Source organism: Lentinula edodes (assembly GCF_021015755.1).
Source record: "Lentinula edodes strain Le(Bin) 0899 ss11 chromosome Unknown C8R40scaffold_31, whole genome shotgun sequence".
Classification (NCBI taxonomy): Eukaryota; Fungi; Basidiomycota; class Agaricomycetes; order Agaricales; family Omphalotaceae; genus Lentinula; species Lentinula edodes.
The window spans coordinates 147,911-162,927 of NW_025764337.1; the positions used below are offsets into that span (position 1 = coordinate 147,911).

Sequence of the window (15,017 nt, forward strand, 5' to 3'; positions counted from 1 at the left end):
TGTACTCTCGTTGAGCATAGTACCTGACACCTAGAATTGTCAGTTAAAGTACCTCTACATAGCGCCAATAATTGTTTTATGGCTCGCGGTGGATGCGTGTCTGTGTGGCGCCAATATAAGCGCCTCTTTCTCTACTCACAAGACCGCGATGACTTCAACATCTATCTCAAACTTTTCGTGAGCTGCTTTTCATCTCGCTGAGGCGTAATTTGAATTACCTGTCTTAGAATCGTCTCCAACCTCCCGAGCTTTTCACAGCTTGAAGACACCAGCGAAACATCCATCAGTATCTCAGATTCCTACATCCTTGAACCGCTGCCATCCTCCGTGAAGGACCTTCTCAAAACCAACGAAGCTCCTTTGCACTCAAAGCTGCTCCAGTCTAATCTCCATGATGCCGAAAACATGCTGCTCGACCTCAATGTCCAGTTGGAGAAAATGAAGGCAGAGATCGCCTTGTTTACGGTCAAACGCAATCAGCTCATGACCATGATAGAAACATATAGAAGTATCCTTCATCCCATACGTCGAACGCCCCCGGAAGTCCTTTTGGAGATCTTCTCGTATTGCGTCGAGTTCGTGGATACGGACCATCCAAGGATATGTCAGAACATCGACTCTCTCGATACGAAGCAGGCACCGTGGAGCCTTGCTCAGGTATGCAAGTACTGGAGATTCGTAGTACTTGAATGTCCCCGGCTGTGGTCTTCGCTGTCGCTTGATCTGGCGAGAATGGAACACAAGGATCCCGCGAAGGCTCAAGAGCTTGAATACAATGCAATAGCTTTATTATCGCGTTACCTTCGACGCTCGAAGGACTGTCCTTTGACTATCGCTGTCCATTCAACGCGGCCAATGCATCCTATCGTTTCCTTGATATGTTCACACTCCAGCAGATGGTCCAACGTCCTTCTTTCTCTTCCACCTGAAGGATTCCGGCTGTTATCCACGATCAAGGGATGTCTTCCGAAATTGAAGGCACTCCACCTTCGGAACGTAGAGTGTTTGGAAAACATCTGGAATGCCATGCCTGTGATAGACGCATTCGAGTACGCACCTAACCTCCGTATGGTTCGGGCTTACGAAATCCCAAATATCGCTTCAAAATTGCTCCTACCTTGGGATCAGATCACCCATTGCATGAATAATTTCCCGGCTGGCGAAGTTCTCTTTCGAGATTCGCTGAATCGCCAAAACATGGATATTCTAACCAAAGGGGTCAAGCTTCGTCACGTAGCACTGTTCTGCTCAGGGTATGGGCCATCCCTTGCTCTCAAAAATTTGAAACATCAGTTTCTTACTGCCCTCACAATCGACTTGATTCGTAACAGCAATCTGGACCTATTGAATCAACTTCTCAATGCCCTAATTCTCCCTTCCTTGGCTTCTTTACGAATATCGGTTTCTAGTAAACTTCGTGTGCGCCCCAACGTAGAGCCCATAGTCCGCCTCCTAGAACGCTCCGATTGTGCGTTGGTGAAATTGCGTCTCAAGGGTTTCGAAACAGATATGGAGGAAGATTCCCACTTTCGATCACTACTCTACCTCCTTCAGAGCTCTATGCAGGTTCTCTGTTTGGAGTATTTTCCGACTAGCCTCTTGTCTGCGTTGATTGCGACTGAGGACCAAGCACCTTTTCTCCCGCGATTGCGGCATTTGCGTCTGTCAGGCGTTTGTTCGCCACAGATGGATCAACTGCTTTTTGTGAAGATGCTCGAGTCGAGAATGAAATATCCAAAATTTGGCATGGTGTTGGAAATGAGCTCACACTTTATTTTAACGAACCAAGAGGCTCAAAGACAGTTAGATCAGCTTGATATCATAACCAGTAGTTGAAAATATGTTATTCCTTCATAGGTAAACTATGACATTTGTACTTTGAACAAAAAGCAAGGGATCGTTCACCGTAGGGGCTGTGTTAGTAGTTACTAACTTTCCATCTGCGGCAGGTCTTCGGATGTTGGACAAGTCTTTCTATCAATGCCATGATCATCAAGCTGGCTCTTTCCTATACGCTCGACATTTACTACCTCCACTATTTACCTCTAACGACAGACCATCCGTGAAAAAAATTTACTCCGCTTCACTGCTTGTATCTTTTCGGGCATCTACAGTGCTGCTGACGTAAGTTTCCGAGTCTGAAATCGCGCGAAGATGATTTTCAAAAGAATTTCTCAGCAGTGCTGCTTTCTTCTCAACGACGATTAGTGATACCAACTACCAGCCGTTTACAGCTGCGATATACACACTCTTTCAATCTTTGACTACAAACAACTTGAGGAATTTAGTTTCTTCATCTCGGCTAGTGCTGTCAAAATGAGTGTGTACTCTCGTTTATACCATGGATAATTGATTAACAAGTATCACAACAGGTACTACATCGACGTATGCTCACTAGTTGTGTGAAGAGACTCTGCTTTAACTGAGGCACATTTTTAGAAATACCGGAACCACCACCGACACGACCACTAGTACTAGTCTTACGTCGGCTACTTCTACGTCCACCTCAACCACTTCAACCTCTACTACATCTACTACCAGTTCCACCAGCACCACCAGCACTTCGACTACATCCACTAGCACTTCGAGTTCTACGACCTCGAGCACTACTAGTGCCACTTCGACATCGACTTCAACACCTCCCACAACTAGCAGCACCAGCAGCCAAACTTCAAACAGCTTGACTGGTTCTACAGTTGGAACCCCCTCCACTTCGGCAACTCCTACACCAACCTCTATCACATCTTTGACAACTGGTGCTGATGGTCAAACTTCGACTGTCATTGTGGTCACAAGTGTGGGATCGTCAACAGCTCCTAGTTCCAGTTCTTCAGCGGATGCCTCTACTACTGGCAGCAAGTCGTGAGTACCATATTTCTCTGTCCGTTTTCGCCCAAAACGTGTCTTGGTCTATTTTTGTTGCCGTCATGGATTTTCCCAAGGAACGTCCGTGTTTTCGGCGAGTTTCGGGGTTTGTTTCAACCAGGTCCGCAGCGGCTTGCGAGATTGCATCCGTCATGATCATGATCGTTGTGTTTGTGGCGATGACTTACACTTTGGCTGATGAACGCACAGATTCTTTTCCAATACAGGCGCGGTAGCTGGTACCTTCGCAGCCGTCGGTGTCGTCGTTGTTATCATCGCCATTATCTTCATAACCAGTACTATCCGACGCCGACGTCAAAAGCGGTTCGACCGCGAGATGGACGAGGCAGCAATGGAAGCTGCAGGCACAGAAGTACCCCCTTTCTTGGACGATGATGACGAGCCAAAACCTTACGGAGCTTCGGCGTATGGAGGTGGGTATGGACCTAGTGGTGGGTACGGTGCCCAAGGGGATTGGAGTTCATCGGGTGCTGGAGGGGGAGGATACTCAGACACTGCATCACACGGAACCTATGCTCAGCCTCCAATGTCACACGAGAGCTACCCCATGCACGACTTTGGGCCGTCTCACAACCCGGGCGTTGGCGTCGGTGGAGTTTATGATCCCACTGGTGCTTTCGTTGGCGGTGCTGCCGCCGCAGGGGTCCAGCATGCCATGAGCGACAATAGTCGTTCCAATGGGTCTTCCACGGCAATAGGCGACTCTCCGTATCCTGCGTTTTTGCAACATGATGCATACGAGAATTCCGGCGGAGGTGTCGGTCCAGGTGGCTACCCTACAGTGGGACGTAGCGGCGGTTTCAATAATGATGTGATTGCGGGTGGAGCAGCAGGCATGGCCGGAATTGGTAGAAGGTCCAGTATGAACGCCACAGCATTGAACAGAATGAAAAGCCAAAACTCCACTGGTGCTCTGTCGGCTCCAAGCTCTGGTTCATCTCATCCAGCCCAACCCGAAAGTTATGCATCACATTTCACTCCGGGGTATGCAGGGCCCTCTCAACAAGATTCGATGAACCGAAGTACTAGCGCTGGTTCGGGTCCGATACCAGAAGCAAGTGAACCTGGTTTCATTGCTGCAGGTGCAAACTTTAGTTCCGCGGTTCACGACGCTGCGTTTGGGCAACAAAATCAGCAAACTGCACTGCCGAATCCCTTTACAGCGCGCTTGGAAAGCGATGAGAATGCAGATGGAGGGGCGGAAGATCCGTATGGTGGGTATGGCAGCGAGGAGGAAGAGGAACAACCAAGGAAGGTTCTTAAGGTTAGTTAAAACTACTTTTTTTATATGTCCCACAAAGCTCCTCCTAACATCTGCCCACTTTCAGGTTGCCAATGAGTAGTCGGTTCTCCCTAATTCCGCACTCCGGAGTTGGCAATTATTTATGCATCATCTATCGAACTGTACTAAAACCTCGTTTCTCTCCTTCGTTCTGTGCTACATAATTTTTATCTATAGTTATTGGTATTGTGGTATCGTGTTATCTGTTTTGTTTGTGGTACTTACCAATAATTACGAGTTCTGTCTGTTGTTGCTCTCTTTACATCGTTATGTTACCCCTATTCCTTTCCTCTCCAGATACTTTTCTTTCCATGCGAGTTTCGACGAAGGACCCAGCTTGCCTCTTCACGATCTTACCATGATGTTGAACATTATGTATATAATTCCTCACGTATCAACTACGGCGGGAGGTCACAAAACCTACAAGAGAGCTTGACTTCACGACCATTTACCAACCAATACTTATGTACAACAAAACCATCACTCAGTACATACATCAGTCGATATCAATCCTCGACATCCATCATGCTCTCGTCCTCTTCCCCAGTCGGATTTTGTCTGAGAGGGGATTTTGGTTGGGTGCGCTGCCTGAGAGGCTGCGAAACAGGTGAGCGCGACGTAGCAGAAGACGGTGAATCACCCATCCTTGAAGATTGTGTGGAAACGGAACTCGGGGAGTTGGGGCTCGCAGAGAGCTTCTTTGAACGTTTGGACGGATTGAAATGTTTGCATTTGGGGCAGACGTATTCTGTGCAGATAGAATGAAGTGAGGATGGGTCGAAATCTAACAGCAAGGAGTTTTTGACTGACGAGTATCCTCCCACACGCTTTCCTTCACTAAGCCGTTATGCGAGAAGCACTTTTCGCATATGAGTGCAAAACGAGCGGAGTCATCATCCCCGAGCACGACATCTACGATTTTGTCTAGCCATTGTTTTCGTGGGGGTTCAGGTGGTGTCGATTGTATGGCTACACATCAAAATTTTTAAGTCAAACAGATAGTCAACGCAGAGAGAGAGCAGAATGACTAACGACTGTTGAGCTGCTGCATTAAAGCTGGGCTCACTGTTGAGCGGGTCACAGAGCCGTTATTGGGTGGAAAGACTTTGCGTTGCGGAGTAACTGGCGGCTGAGAAGGTTGCGGAGGCTGCGAAGGTAGAGCAGACCTTTGTTGAAGCGGAGTTGCGGCAGGAGAGGATTCATCGTAACGCTGTAAGAGCTCTCGAGTCGAATAGTAATTGGTCTTCTTTTTAATTTCTTCAACCTTTTCTCGCTGCTGCTTGAGCAGTTGTTGGAGAGTACGTTCTGAGCAAATTTCGGACTTGGATTAACTATAATGATACAACGAATATGAAATGAAACAATAGCGCACCTTCAGCGTCTCCCTTTCTACTGTACCATATCTGCACGATCCTCCTTGTGAATAGAATCCTAGATAAACCGATGATTATCTTTTGAAATAGAGTCGGCAAGCCAATACGCACACTATAGGTCCCAAAACGACAGGTAGAGCGCCAACGAATTTCTTGGAAGGCTGCCGCGTGCCTCTACCAGGTATGTTTGGCAGAAAATCGGTATACCACAGGCTGACATAGGCCACCCACACTGCCAGCGTATACAGCGTTACTAGCAAAGTTGCTCGGCGTTCACGAAGTCGAATTGCGGACAGTTGCTGTTGACGTTTTCTGATATTATTCGCCAAGGTGGATAGAATAGTATCATAATCTTCTTCTTTTTGCTACACACGAGTTCAGATGAAGTTTGTAATGTCGAATTGAGGCTCACTTTGAAGAATAAACGCGTTATAAATGACATTTCGAACAACAGTGTAAAGCCAGCTTGACTGAAAATGATGAAAGGAATCCGAGTAGGAACTTCACGGGCATGACGATTATGGTTCTCACGGTTCAAAGCGGTACTGAATGACAATTCTACCTAAAAATACCCCTTCCGATCCCAGTACGCGATGTACTCGTCCGGGACAATATTTTCCAACCTTTTCGCAGTCAACGCCGCTGCCCTGACAAACAACGTTCCATCAAGCATCTGCGCTCCTGGGAGCTCTGTTTGTGCGAAATCTACCTGCGAGTCACTGCTAGCCTCCCTCCCGCCATACATAACAGCGAAATGCATCAGAGCACGGATCAATTTTGGAAAATGATCATCTGGGTGGACCGAAGCTTGTTGGATGAGGTATAGCCATGGATTTGGTGTTGAAGCAATCGCTGTGGTGGTATGAGCAGATGATGAAGATGGAGAGGAGAACGAGAGAGCATGGGGGTGTGTTGGAGGTTGAGGCCCTGGGGCTATAGGATGAGATTGGTTGTTATTGACAGAATCTTCCGCGCTCATAAACGACACAATGTCAGGATGCGAACGTCCATTAATGATCCACCACGCAAGAGAGATGGTAAAGTATGTCCGAAGGAGTAGGACTTGAGAGGTAGGACTTAGACCGGCAGCAAGGATAGGCAGGAAGAGAGCGGAGGTTACTAGGTGCATGCTATGCCAAAGTATGTTCAAAGACTTCAATGAAATGAATCTGCGTCACAGGACGTACTAGATGAAATCAGCATTGAATTCCTTGTCCTTTCGATAGCCTGACACAGCATATAAAATTGTGTTTGTCCATTGGAGTTCTTCGATTTTCCTATCGATTTCCTTTGAATCGGAAGCAAGTTTCTGGGCGTCCACAGTCCATTCATTCGCGTACTCGACTAACGCCATAGCATGTTTATCCAACAGCTGGTAATAAGTCTCAAAAAACTGGGTCCCGGGAATCTTGAACTGAGGATCGTTCAGAATGCGGGCTACCACGGTAAATGCATGCACAGGTGGACTGTCAGTAGTTGGGTTGTTCGGTACATTTGAAACGAAGTTGAACAGCGACTCTGGGATCAGAGGTGCCATATACACATCGTGAATAGCGGTCTGGGCTAAACCTGCATACACACAGCAGATGAGTTAGTGATTCCTGTGATGTTAAACCACTGCCCTACCTTCACTCATCATTCCAGGTAGACCGAATTCGACGCCATAGCCAAAATGGATGAGGGGATGCAGAATGGAGGCAAGAAAGCGACAAAGCATCTGGGGAGATCGCCCGCTTTCTGTAGTACTCGCAAAATTGACCTCGGGGGAAAATATGTACTTTTCCATCAACAATGCTGCATCCCCTTTGTACTCTCGAACGACGTTGTCGAAGTATGCGAGATAAGCGGAATAATATCTATAATGAATTTTCAGGCTGATCAGTCCGGGACAAAAATCATAGATTTTGCATACGTCTTGTCTCCAAGATGATCATTGAAATTGGAAGATGTAATTAGGTGTGTGTTTTCTGGCTTCGGGCGTTGGAGAGGTATGTTTTTATTGTAGCTTCCTCGGAGTAGATCCTGGTGAGCTCCAAAAGCCCAAATTGCCAATAGTTGGTGGGTGATGTGGCTTCAAGGTGAAACAGAAACCATCAATTAAAACACATAAAAAGTTATAGAAGTTAAGCAATAGGTAGAACCTACTTGTGCCGTCCATCGTCGTCGAAGAAAATATGCCATTTCGCATGGTTTTCTTTCAGGATATCTAAAAGAACCGCAGTTGTTTTCGAATTGGCACCTGGCATTCGAGGTGGCGCTTTTGGTGGCGCAAGCAACGGAGGCTCGGGGAAGAGCTCAAAATCAGTGGAGACGCCATTCGAGGCCATAATGCCCAGTCAATTCACGCTGTCGACAGTCTGCTTATATGTACCATGATTCCCTTGTATTTATACCTTCAGGATTCAATGCGAAGACCACCATATACTGACCCCTGTGTCAAATACGGCATAAAATAACAGAGATTGCACTACGAAGGCAAGTAAGACACAGCCCTGACATCGTTGGGCTGAATGATTGAGAAAGTTTCCACAGAATTGGCTAGTTGTCTTTTCCGGCTGGGCCAATGAAAGAATAACATCATAATGTACTGTCAGCTTGAAAATCGAGTCGTGAATATACAACTTTTTTTTTGCAGCAACACTCACATTTTGTTAGAGTGCGAACGTACGACTCACAAGCGAACGTTACTATATGGACATAATAGATAAACGTAGTTTATCCTCCCGGAATTCGAAGGTCACCGCTCTTCAGCATTGACCTTCGTATTCCAGCGCTGTGTGCTGCAACACATTTAAGTGGGCCAAATACATAGAAATTCTACTGCTGCTCTTCCAGTCGATACAAAATCAATTTATATCTCTCCATCCACTCATTATCCATGGTTTTGTCATTGGCGATACCCAAATTACTGTTGGCTGCCAAAATATGCTCTGGAAGCTGAGGAAACTTCGCTATAATAGCCCTTAATAGCAACGAAAGCTTCACTCCTTCGTATTCAAAATACAAATGAGGATTCTGTGATATTCGGGGGATACAATCCAACAACGCTGTGAAGACTTCAAGATTTCCCATTAATGCTAACACAAATGGGAACCCGATAGCCTGGACTTGTGCGTGTGGTGCATAGCGCATGACTTCTTCAGACGAATAGATATCCTTAGCAACAATCATCCGGACCATTTGTCCAAGAATTCGTCTTTGCATATCTGTGGTTGCCCAGAAAAACGAAGCGTGGAAGAGCACACTCCAACCAACCGTTGGACTGACGATGTATGATGGAAATACCTCCAATCCAAGCAAATATTGCAGCGAATCCTGGTTTTTCTCTGTAGGGTTGCAAACCAACTCACCGAGGACGGTGATTTTTGCAACATTGGCCTTGTGAACATAAGTCAGGTCCACATTCGCACCATGCTTGAGACATAGATCTGCCAGCTCGAAATCTTGTCTTAGAACTGCAGAGCTGAAAGCGGGCCGAGACACAATCAAATCCGATTCTTGTTGGTCGAGACCACCCGGATTGACAAAATCGACCGGAACACCTTTCTCAAGGAGAGCCTGAGCAATACCGATGCCTGTTATAGTGTTATGAGGCCGTTCAGCGAGAACTTGAAGAAGAGTTCGTTTTCTCCTGAGGGCTGGAAAATCATAGAGCACGGTAGGATCGGCTCCGTAGTCAACCAAAAGTTGAAAGATGGGTTCATTATTCGACTGGACAGCGGCAACGATAGGGAAAACCTCTGCGTATCCCCTTGCAGGATGCCCCAACTGGAGCAAGATTCTGAGAATATCGATCTGTCCGACAGAAGCAAGACGGTATAGCATGTCAGCGGAACCTTTTGCCACAAGTTGTTTTGTCGCTTCATCGTCCTCTTGCTGGAAACAAATTTCCCTGTCATGAAGGATCCGCAAAGTAGAAGTCAATGACTCTTGATATGCTGGTCCGAGCCTCGCGACTCGACGATCCACGGACATAGGATCTCCTATGGTGACTTTGCTATCCAAAGCCATTTCTAACATCTTTATTTCAGAGAAGAGGCGAATTGGTCTCGCGGTCCTTGAGTCAATATGATCAAGCAATACTTGGAGTATATCCGAATGCGTCAAAGCTGCTGCAACGACCATCGGACACACTGAGAGGCCAGTGTTAGGCTTCAGCTTCGGGTCGCGATATCCTTCCAAGGGATGTGCCCCGAGAGTCAATAAAGCTCTAACAGCGGGCAAGCTCTCCATCATGACAGCTCTCGACAAAGGGGAAGCAGGGAGAAGTAAAAAGTTGTCATAATCGGCCCAAACATACTTCGACCGTAATTGTCCTCTGCTTAATGCAAGAGTCGAGAATTCCGAGGGCGACTGGGGGAATGTCAGACTTGCACCAGCCATGACAAGCCGAGCAGCGATTCTTGGAATTTCGTCTTCTTTGAATGAGGATAGCCACCATAATGGTCTTTCTAAACTGAATCGATCTCCTTCAGGTGTTGCCCCGAGATCGAGGAGATATAATGCACAGGCTAGATGTCCACCTCGGCAGGCGGAAACTAACGGCGTTTCCTCACGAGACGAATTTGCCTTATTGATATTCGGGTGGTGGGTTTCAACAAGGTACTTCAAGGTACCTAGTTGACCAAGAGCTGCAGCCATATGAAGTAAGCCATCTCCTCGACTGTTGACGTAAATCTCATCGACGGACTGAACTCCACGAAAAGTCAATTCAGCTTGAATATCTTGTTCTAGTGCAGCAAAATCGTCCATGTGATACAACCTCCGCAGCTTTCCGGGAACAAAGAATGGCATCCCGACACCACCGCCACACGTGGATAACAAACGATACGAGTCAAGGAGTTCTTTTCCATGGAAAGCACGCACTTCGGGGCCTGGCATCAAATCTTGAAGGATCGAATTTCCTTCCAAGATGCATTTCCGATGTCCCTTGTCGATAGCCCAGCGTAGCCAACTAAGGGTTTTGGAAGAATCCATATCCAAGTCAACGTTGAAAGTTTTGTGAAATCTCCAACACCAGGCGCGGGCGAGGTTGGTTTCTAGACACTCCACGTCACAAGAAGCAGTAAATTTCAGCCAGTGGCAAGCTTTCACGCTATCGAACTTGGTTCCAAATTCGTAGCAATAACATTTGAAGGTATGAAAGCCTGCGATGGCAGGAATCATTTGAGTTGGTGCGGAGGGTTTGTCCGTACCTTTCAGATCGACGAGAGCGGCCGCTTCGAGATCATGTATGAGCATGGTTTGACATTTCCAGTTGAGGACTGCTTTGAGGCGAAGGGGCTCGAAACGAAACTACAGAATTTTCAACAGCAAAAAGATGCATTAAAAAAAGTGTTACCTCTCCCTGGGGTGGAGGACGGATAGTGGGGCGAAAGCCTGGCCTGAATGACAGATATCAATAATGAGGATAGGTGATTATAGAGCGCATGATGAACGGGAAGTTACCCTGCGTGTTGATAATCATAATCTCCAGTGGTCGCATTCGTTTGGGCTAGGTAAACACCTAGGCCATCCTGTGTCAGCCCATGTTGACCCTGGAAACATGCATAAGTATATAGTAAAATAGTGCTGGGGATAACAGAGGGAAGCTTACGGGAACTAGTACCCTATTTTTAAGAAGCTCATTGTGTTCATCGTTCTTCTTGCGCGCATTTTCTAATAATTCCTCCGTTTCTGAAATTCTACTCACATTCAATCAGTGACTAGTTCGAACAGTGTAAATGAATGATTAACACACTTGTTTACTTGTAAAGCAGCAATTGTACGAACAAGATTCCTTGAGGACGGTGCGCATTGAATAGTATTGTCGAATATATAGTGCAGGATCTGAATGCCATCAGGAGCAATGCTAGGCTCGTGATGCAGTACGCTTTCCTTTGCCATGCTTATCAGCTCGTTCGAGGATTTGAGCTCATAAATCTGTGATTCGAGCATAGGCTCTGCATTCGAAACAAGTTGCTGGTATGGGTTTTTACCATCTATAATGGTCCTCCACACTAGAAGACCTAACGCATACACATCGGTAAGTTTCAATTCACCCTCCGACATATGGCTTTTGACGAAGAATTCGGGAGCTAACCATAGCTGGGTGGGAGTATATAGTGTCCGAAACTGATCAACCCCCAGGTCCATTACAGACCCGCCAAAGTCGGAAATCTTGGCGACGTACTTGACCGTAGCGTCAGAATCACGATTAGGGTATACGAGGACGTTTTCGTGTTTCAGATCGCCATGAACGACGCCACAAGCGTGGAGGATGGATATACCCTTCGCGACATCCCAACACAGTTTTTTCTTGATGTTGAAAGAGAGGCTCTCGCTCTCGTTCATTTGAAGGTGTGCGAGCGTCCCGAGTTCCGACAACTCCAAAACCAATGCTGGGAAGTTGGACCGCATTCCGTCCGTTGCACCCCAACTGATTCCTAATAGTCGAACGATGTTCGGATGATATCGGATGGGCTCATGGAGTAGAGCCCGAACCTCAGATAAAAGGTGTTTCCAATTGGTGGCGGTCCGATGAGTGTCGGTATGATATCGTGTAAATTTGAGTGCAACCGAGTTTCCCCATCGTTTGTTGAATTTACCCTTGAAGTTACTGCTATTCCAGGTTGCTTTTTCCACGCGAGAAGACGCGCCAGAAGCGATGAGGGTGCGATTCGGGTTGAATGAAACGTCAAGGTCTAGAAAAAGCGGATCTTCGTTGTGCAAGCTTTGCTCAAGACCTGAAACGAGGGTGACAAAGCTCGCAAAGTGACCAGAGGAACCTAGTTCGCTCGACGTCGAGCTCAAAGAAGTGTTTTGGAGAAGTGAAGACAGAGCTGCCGAATCAACATCTAGTTGACTGGAGGTCGTGAAAGAATTCGATAACCAGGGTGTTGATGTTGACATTGGCCTCGGTATCAAGACACAACTTTGTTCTTATGGTAAGACTCTAAGAGTATCATAGATCCCTGGTCGGTGTGCCACTATGTACCGATATCTGACAGCTGCCAGTCAATCATAGGTGTGAGGCTGTGAGGAAATCGTGGATGAGGCATGTACGATGACAGACCAGATATAGTGAACACACAGAGCAGGAATTCAGAAAAGCCGTGCATAGTCCACGATTCTCCAACAGTACTAAGGCCAATATAAAATGCTGCCTACGAATAAAAATGATGTGAGTGAAAGCTGAGCGGAAGCCTTAGCTAGTGGAAGTGGAAATGGCTTCGGCGTCTAAATTACATTCTCTGCTTTAAGGCTGAGTCACTGCTTATTCAAATTAGTATTCCATCGACACTGAACTTAGAGATTGCCAACCATATATATAGGGAAACAGTGGCGGAAGAGGTAGAATTAGAGCAAGGCACAAGGAGAAAATGGAAAATTCAACATCGACAACTATATAATACAACGATACTGATCATGGTATTTAAACAGAAGCACAAAATTTAAAAAGACAGCAAGAACTTCAAAAGGAATTCAGAGAGAATAACATGCATGTAGAAAGGGATAGTGAGAGCGAGACGAAATCAGTTTAATCCTACTCCGTCCTCTGCCTCTTTGCCTCGTCCTCATTGTCATCCTCATTCGCTCTCTTCGTGCCCGTCTTCGCACCTCGTAGGACATCCAACTCCGACTCGGCCCGCTGCCGAAGACCACGTTCTTCCTCCCATAATCTTCTCATCTCCTCAAGCTGAGCCTGAAGATCACCCATTGCTTGATCCATAAGCAGCTTCTCCAGTGTCCACTTTTCGATATTCCGGGCCTCGTTCTCTTTCAGATGATGTATGTATTGCACAGCGCGAGACAGGATAGCCCCTTTAGATTTTTCACCAGAGCCGTTGGGGACGATACGACCTAGCTCGTTGATTCCTTCGTTGATATTCCCTCGACGACGGCGTTCGACTTCTTTCTGTACGAATATTTGAGCATTCTGAGAACGTATTTTGAGAGAGCAACACGTTACATGATTATCTTTCCGTTGTCTGCTCCATTCCTCACTACCCATAGCTGCACCACCCCTTGTACCTCGTCTACCTCCTGACGGTGCATTAACATTGGGTGGTTCAGGGGATTGATCACCACCGTCACCGTCTTCTTCGTCCTGAGATTGTTCAGGAGCGCCCGACATTCCGCTGATCTGACCAAGATTCGGAGGTCCCCGGGGATGTGAAGAGGGTCCCGGTTCTGGCATTCCAGGAAACGGTGTTGACTGGGGAATACCATGCGGAAGGGCACCAGCAGCAGCAACTGCAGCATGCTGAGCGGCGGCGTTACTTGCGTTAACGAAAGCAACTTGTTGAGATAGATTGGAAAGTGTCTTGGCGGCGTCTTCAGTGCCTTCTCCTGTAGGCTAAGCGGGAGGTCAGTTCTACGTTCTTTGGGGACGTCACATGGAAAACGATGCGAGGGAGAGCGTGATATCGATATCGCGATCACGTGTGGAGTAGATGGTCGGGAGGCGGAAAAAGAGATAAACGGAGTAGAGAAGATCCTCAATGGAAGACGTCTGGGATGAAGTATCGGAGGATCAAATTAATCTTTGTTACCTTACTGAAGACTCCAGGTATCTGGGTCAGAAGTTGCATGATTTGGTTTCTGTCTAGTTGAGGGAATTGAACAGTCGAAAGGTCGAGAGGAAGACTGGCAGGTGAGCTCGAGGGAGCCTGAGCAGGTGAGCCAGCGGGTTGTTGATGGGACATGGGGGATTCTGTTGTGGTTGGAGCCATTGTCGGAAAAGTATGGAGAATCGACTCTGAAAGAAGTAAAAAGGTTAGTCGAGATGATAGACCAGTAAATCAACGCTCACCTCGAAGATCCTAGTAACGAGTGAGCCCGCTGTCTGGTCCAGCAGTCACTAAAGTCTCCGTCTGTTAATAGATGATGATTATATCAGTATAGATTTCTGTACAGTGTCCTCACTGCTAGTGATTTGGAAGAACAGAGCACTCACCTATCGTTGAGAGAAAGTAGACGATTATTTCGCAAGGCTAGATTCGAAGTCTAGTAGCCCTGTGAGGTACTTAAAAAGACCGAGCAGTAATAGAGCGGGGATAGATGACTAAATGGCGAAAGTACGAGGAGGAGCAGATGTATTTCCGGCGCGTTGCACAACTTGAGGTATGGGGGATCCAGTGACTTTGGGGGGGTCCGTCACATGAATTTCAGGCGCATCACGCCTTTTTTACCTGATTCATTCAGGACCTCTGACTCCTCTGGCACCGCCACAAACTCAAATTTTCCCAAAATTGGTAACACTCTGCAGTCCAGTTATTCTATGTTCTTTGGCTTTCTTTCTCGGTAGGTGTAGAAGCAGCTCTCACTGCTTATCTGCTCATGTAGCTGTATCAATGAACCCAATCCAATTAAAACTGGCTTCCATACAGCGTAGTATTCTGGGACAATCTGGGGTCCTGACTTGAGGCTTACACGTGTACTCATTTTATCTATCGATGACGTTCACGGTTCGCCGGCATCGGTCTTCCCGCTGT

At 46.9% G+C, this 15,017-nt stretch overlaps 6 protein-coding genes across 6 annotated transcripts; 2 read left to right on the forward strand and 4 right to left on the reverse strand.

Annotated features, from left to right (window-relative positions):
* Positions 1-148: 148 nt before the first annotated feature.
* C8R40DRAFT_1266848 (uncharacterized protein) lies at positions 149-1,828 on the forward strand (the record flags this gene model as incomplete). The annotated part of the gene is made up of 2 exons (XM_046233947.1): positions 149-177; positions 228-1,828. Coding segments are annotated over 2 exons (1,629 nt in total), but the record flags the coding sequence as incomplete, so codon positions are not given.
* A 1,206-nt stretch (positions 1,829-3,034) lies between these two features.
* On the forward strand, positions 3,035-4,452 carry C8R40DRAFT_483233 (uncharacterized protein). Its single transcript, XM_046235207.1, has 2 exons — positions 3,035-4,150; positions 4,215-4,452. Exons 1-2 carry the CDS (start codon positions 3,203-3,205, stop codon positions 4,227-4,229), a joined length of 963 nt encoding a protein of 320 aa, XP_046083539.1. The 5' UTR covers positions 3,035-3,202; the 3' UTR covers positions 4,230-4,452.
* Positions 4,453-4,639: 187 nt separating this feature from the next.
* C8R40DRAFT_483255 (uncharacterized protein) lies at positions 4,640-6,035 on the reverse strand. Its single transcript, XM_046235208.1, has 6 exons — positions 5,954-6,035; positions 5,653-5,906; positions 5,541-5,599; positions 5,201-5,473; positions 4,979-5,137; positions 4,640-4,916 (listed from the first exon to the last, which is right to left on the reverse strand). The coding sequence occupies exons 1-6, from the start codon at positions 5,981-5,983 to the stop codon at positions 4,675-4,677; spliced, it is 1,017 nt and encodes a 338-aa protein (XP_046083540.1). The 5' UTR covers positions 5,984-6,035; the 3' UTR covers positions 4,640-4,674.
* Position 6,036: 1 nt separating this feature from the next.
* On the reverse strand, positions 6,037-8,087 carry C8R40DRAFT_483288 (uncharacterized protein). The gene is made up of 5 exons (XM_046235210.1): positions 7,687-8,087; positions 7,454-7,612; positions 7,168-7,397; positions 6,729-7,110; positions 6,037-6,671 (listed from the first exon to the last, which is right to left on the reverse strand). The coding sequence occupies exons 1-5, from the start codon at positions 7,866-7,868 to the stop codon at positions 6,104-6,106; spliced, it is 1,521 nt and encodes a 506-aa protein (XP_046083541.1). The 5' UTR covers positions 7,869-8,087; the 3' UTR covers positions 6,037-6,103.
* C8R40DRAFT_483287 (uncharacterized protein) lies at positions 8,088-12,518 on the reverse strand. Its single transcript, XM_046235209.1, has 6 exons — positions 11,282-12,518; positions 11,138-11,225; positions 10,990-11,078; positions 10,883-10,925; positions 8,187-10,836; positions 8,088-8,135 (listed from the first exon to the last, which is right to left on the reverse strand). The coding sequence occupies exons 1-5, from the start codon at positions 12,430-12,432 to the stop codon at positions 8,359-8,361; spliced, it is 3,849 nt and encodes a 1,282-aa protein (XP_046083542.1). The 5' UTR covers positions 12,433-12,518; the 3' UTR covers positions 8,088-8,135; positions 8,187-8,358.
* Positions 12,519-12,818: 300 nt separating this feature from the next.
* On the reverse strand, positions 12,819-14,696 carry C8R40DRAFT_1116854 (uncharacterized protein). Its single transcript, XM_046228634.1, has 5 exons — positions 14,480-14,696; positions 14,336-14,396; positions 14,076-14,281; positions 13,493-13,879; positions 12,819-13,438 (listed from the first exon to the last, which is right to left on the reverse strand). Exons 3-5 carry the CDS (start codon positions 14,253-14,255, stop codon positions 13,067-13,069), a joined length of 939 nt encoding a protein of 312 aa, XP_046083543.1. The 5' UTR covers positions 14,256-14,281; positions 14,336-14,396; positions 14,480-14,696; the 3' UTR covers positions 12,819-13,066.
* Between the last annotated feature and the right edge of the window lie 321 nt (positions 14,697-15,017).